Below are 4864 nucleotides of genomic sequence, written 5' to 3' on the forward strand. Positions count from 1 at the left end.
GGGAAAAAAAATATCACCGGACGTTGCTAACGCAACATTTTAAAAAAATTCCACGTTTGGAAATTTTACGCGTTTACGCGAGTGCGTGAGTGAACCGTGTCGCAAGACAGTTGAGGCCGCGAAACACCTAGGAACGCGACCAACAGACGATACGTCGGACGGCAAGAGAATAGTTGAGGTGTACGTTACACATTACACCAACATACGCAATTTCTCACTATGGAACACGAGCACGAATCGAAAGCACCTCCAGCGGTAGCACAAACGAACGAGTCTCAGCAACCTGAAACGGGAGCACTGGATCATAGGCCACTCGCACCGGCCGTGGATTCACTTCACTTCCGATCGTTCGCGCCGACTGGACAAGATTGGACGGTTAACTCGTCTTTGGAGATCGTTGACCGCGCAAGGTCATCGACCCCGAACGCACCATTAGGTGCAGGATTGTTGCTGAGGGAACCGCAGCAACGGTTGACTTCGGAGGTTCGCGAAGCCCCTGCATCGCGGTACACACCGCTTGCAAACTCTACTGTGGCAGGCCTGGGGCCTTTACATCGCTCATCCTCGGAAACCGTGCCACGGTTAGAGCACCTACCGACCACTGCGGACGTGCAACAACCAGCGTCATCGCAGGGAGGCGTTTCTGCAGGAACCGTGCCGCGGGCGGCGGACGGTGCATCTGGAGCGGCCATCGAGGACATGGAACTACGACCACAAGCGCAGGACGGCGCTTCTGCGGGAACCGTACTGCGGACGGCGGTCGGCGCATCTGGGGCAGCCATTTCGAACGTTCATCAGCCGACGCCATCGCAAACCGGCACACCCGGGAGGACGATGGCGGACAAGCTTGCGGAGTCGAGCGAAGCTGTTGCCGCCTTGGAACTTCGGATGCGAAATTTGACTCGACGAAAGCTGGAGCTTGAGAGACGAGAGCTGGAGTTTGAAGAGCAGCTGATCTTGGCTGAATCGAAGAGGATCGGCGATGGCTTCATCAGCATGATTGACGACGAAGGTGAGTCAAACAAAATGGTTGATTGGTCGAGACGTGGGGATAGTGAGGGGCATAGTTCATACCATCCGAATGTGTCACCTTCTACATCGCGTACTGTGCCTCCAGGAAACGCACAACAGGGAAATGATTCAGTGGTCAGTCAGCAGCGTCAGCCTAGAAGTGAAAAATATTTAAATATTGCTGATGGGGCGGTTGATACTTACCCGTTCCGTAACAGCATCGGAACCACGTTGATGAATGTCAACCAGAGTCAACTTCTGGCTCGAAAGGCAAGCTGCAAGGAGTTACCGTATTTTTCCGGCAAACCTGAGGAGTGGCCCATTTTTATCGCCACATATGAAACCTCGACAGCTGCTTGTGGGTACTCCGATGAAGAGAACACTTTAAGACTGCAGCGGGCGCTTAAAGGCAAAGCTCTTGAAGCCGTTCAACCATGTTTGCTTCATGCCTCTAACCTTACTAGTGTGATAGAGACGCTGCGCATGTTATACGGTCGCCCGGAGATAATTGTGCATTCGTTAATCCACCGCATACATCAAATGCCTGCACCACGAATCGAGCGCTTGGAAACTCTAATCGATTTTGGGATGGCGGTCCGAAATATGTGTGCCACTATAACCGCTTCGGGGCTAGAAGAATATAAGTGCAACGTGGCATTAATGCACGAGTTGGTAGAAAAGTTGCCTCATGCGCTTCGGCTAGACTGGGCACGACACCGTATGCAATCGAGCTCCGCGACACTCTCGGAGTTTGGCAAGTGGATAGAAACCCAAGTTAAGGCAGCTAGTCTGATAACATTGCCATCCCTAGAATTCAGGCCAGTGAGAAAACTCGACCATAAGAGTAGAACGCATCACATGAACATACATAACGCTACGGGGTTGGTTAGTGAAGGAAGTCAAATTTGTCTACTGTGTGAGGCCACTTGTGTTGACCTGTCGCAGTGTGAGCAGTTCAACAGACTAAACGTGAATGATCGATGGGCAACTATACGCAGACTGAATGCTTGTCGGAAGTGTCTGAAAATACACACCTACGGCTGCAAAGGGAAAAAGGCTTGCGGGAAAAATGGTTGCGAGTACCTGCACCACGAACTATTACACAATCCCGAGCGCCATTCAAAACCAAACGAGTACGCGGTTGCCACAGCATCACTGAACGCGCATTCGGAGGTTACCGGTGATGTATTTTTAAAATACATCCCTGTAATAGTTTACGGGCGAAACAAGGCCATCACGACCTTTGCCTTTTTTGACAGTGGATCTACCGGTACCTTCATCGAGCATAGCCTAATTGAGGAGCTCGGTCTGGAAGGACAGCCCCATCCTCTGTGCCTGAAGTGGACAGGTAACTCGGAACGCGACGAAACGGGTTCAATTCGCGTGTCACTTTTGGAGACTTCAGGAGTCGGGCAAAACAGCAGTGTACATATTATCCCAAAGGTGCACACGGTGGAAAGCCTTTCTCTACCAGCCCAGACTCTGGCAGTGACACAACTGACTAAACAGTACGCACATCTACAGGGTTTGCCAATTCATGCGTACGAAAACGCTAGGCCTCGATTGCTCATTGGTATCGACAACCATCATTTGGTTCGACCGACTCGTTACGCGGAAGGTGGGAAATATGAGCCCGTTGCGGCAAAGACGTCATTGGGATGGATCGTATATGGCCCACGTAATAAGAACTCCAACAGTGTTAACATACAAGCAATACATACCATCCACATATGCAACTGCGGCGCAGATGCAGAAGCCAATCTGGACGCAGCGGTAAAAAACTTTTTTACGCTCGAATCGCTCGGTATCGTCAAACCGTTGGAAACACTTCGTTCAAAGGATGATGAGCGAGCGTTGGGGATTCTCAACGCGGAATCGAAATTCAACGGAAAGCATTATGAATCCGGATTGCTGTGGCGTTTTGACGATGTTAAGTTGCCATGCTCTCGTGACATGGCTATGAGAAGATACAAATGCCTGCAAAAAAGAATGTCGAAAGATTCTGTATTAGCTAAGGCAGTCATTGAGAAAATGAGGGACTATGAAAGGCAGGGTTATATACGACGATTATCGCCTGAAGAACTGTCGATGAAAGGCCCCCGAGATTGGTTTCTGCCCATATTTCCGGTTTTCAATGCGAACAAACCAGGCAAGGTTCGAGTAGTTTTCGACGCAGCGGCGAAGGCTCAGGGTGTTAGCCTCAACACATATTTACTAAATGGACCAGATCTGTTGGCAGGGCTTCTATCCGTATTATTATTATTTATTTAATCTTCAACGGGCCGTATGGCCTAATTAAGATGTAACAGTTCAATTGAGAAAAAAAAAAATACATAGCAAAAATAAGATTTACATCGCAATTCACTGCGGCCACGGCAAAAGCCGGAGACGTTCCTTGAAGCACTGAGTTGAGATATCGAAGTCGAAGCAATCCGAGACAGTGTTGAAGACAGCCGACATGCGGAACATAGGGTCAGACCGACCAGCACTGGAACGGGGTTGAGCGAGCCGTAGAGTTTCTCTAGACCTAAGTGTTCGGGATGGTGCATAGATATCGACTCGATGCAACAAAGGCGATGAGTCGATAGAGCCATTTAGCAATCCAGCGATGAAAGAGCACTGTGCATTGCGTCTTCTAACCGAAAGAGGTTCAAGGCCTAGAAGACGGCACCGCGCAGCATACGGAGGAAGATTATTGCGATCCTGCCAGGGAAGTAGGCGTAGGGCATATCTCGTGAGCTTACGTTGAATCGCCTCAAGTCGAGCAATTGAAGAAGCGGTAGTTGGGCTCCAGACTACGCACGAATATTCCAGAACCGAACGAACGATGCAGTTGTACACAGCTTTAATGCACATGGGGTTACGGAATTCATTAGTTGTCCGGATAACCACGCCAAGTAATTGATTTCCTCTGGCTACAACGTCATCGATATGCTGTTTAAAGTTCAAACTAGAGTCAAGCAGAACGCCCAGGTCTTTGGCATGATTCTGTCGATTAACTGCAGTGCCGTCCATGAAGTAGGTCCCAGTCACTGGGCTCCTGCATCGACTAAAAGACACACAGTAGCATTTCTCGATGCAGATAGTCAGTCCATTACGCTTAATATAAATTCCGTGAGCATCGTGTGGCCATAGTTGGGGATATTAAGGAAATGTTTTTCCAAGTCCGTATGAAACCAGATGATCAACGATCCCAGATGATTTTATGGAACGAGAACGACTTTACAGGTAGTGAACCGGATGTCTATGCAGTTGCTGTTATGACCTTCGGTGCTGCGTGTTCGCCGAGTACCGCACAGTTCATTAAAAATTTGAACGCAGACCGTTTTGCTGACAAATACTCACGGGCTGTAAAATGCATAAAGGAAGAACATTATGTAGACGATCTTTTGGCCAGCGCTGAAACTGACGAAGAAATCATCACGTTAGCTGAACAAGTCCGGCATATCCATGCTGAAGGTGGTTTCGAAATCCGAAACTGGCTGTCTAACTCACATCGTGTGACATCTCACCTACAACGCGAGGCATCACCCGAAGACAAGATAAACATGTGCTCCGATGATCGCACCGAAAAGGTTTTGGGTATGTGGTGGGATACGTTAACCGACACATTTACTTTCAAGTTATCCCCCAAACACGATATACAGCTGCTATCTGGAGGACGGATGCCAACAAAACGCGACGTTCTGCGAACAGTGATGGCGATTTACGATCCAATGGGAATCATCGCGAATTTTCTCATGTACGTAAAAATTCTTATGCAGGAAATTTGGCGTGCTGGCCTTGGATGGGATGATGTGTTGTCCGGTCGACTAGCCGAAAAATGGAGCGTTTGGGTTGCAGTATTGCCGAC

The 4864-nt window shown here is 49.0% G+C and overlaps 1 protein-coding gene across 1 annotated transcript; it reads left to right on the forward strand.

The window, feature by feature from the left end:
* The first annotated feature begins 219 nt into the window (after positions 1–219).
* Positions 220–3282, forward strand: LOC121598881. The gene is made up of 2 exons (XM_041926233.1): positions 220–1012; positions 1118–3282. The coding sequence occupies exons 1-2, from the start codon at positions 220–222 to the stop codon at positions 3280–3282; spliced, it is 2958 nt and encodes a 985-aa protein (XP_041782167.1).
* Positions 3283–4864: the final 1582 nt, after the last annotated feature.

This window comes from Anopheles merus, chromosome 3L (genome assembly GCF_017562075.2).
Source record: "Anopheles merus strain MAF chromosome 3L, AmerM5.1, whole genome shotgun sequence".
Classification (NCBI taxonomy): domain Eukaryota; kingdom Metazoa; phylum Arthropoda; class Insecta; order Diptera; family Culicidae; genus Anopheles; species Anopheles merus.

Bases quoted from the DNA above. Each gene is read 5' to 3' on its own strand.
- LOC121598881 (XM_041926233.1), top strand. From the start codon at position 220: ATGGAACACGAGCACGAATCGAAAGCACCTCCAGCGGTAGCACAAACG. The intron at 1,013-1,117 runs GTGAGTCAAACA...CTGTGCCTCCAG, and splicing joins CAGCATGATTGACGACGAAG to GAAACGCACAACAGGGAAAT.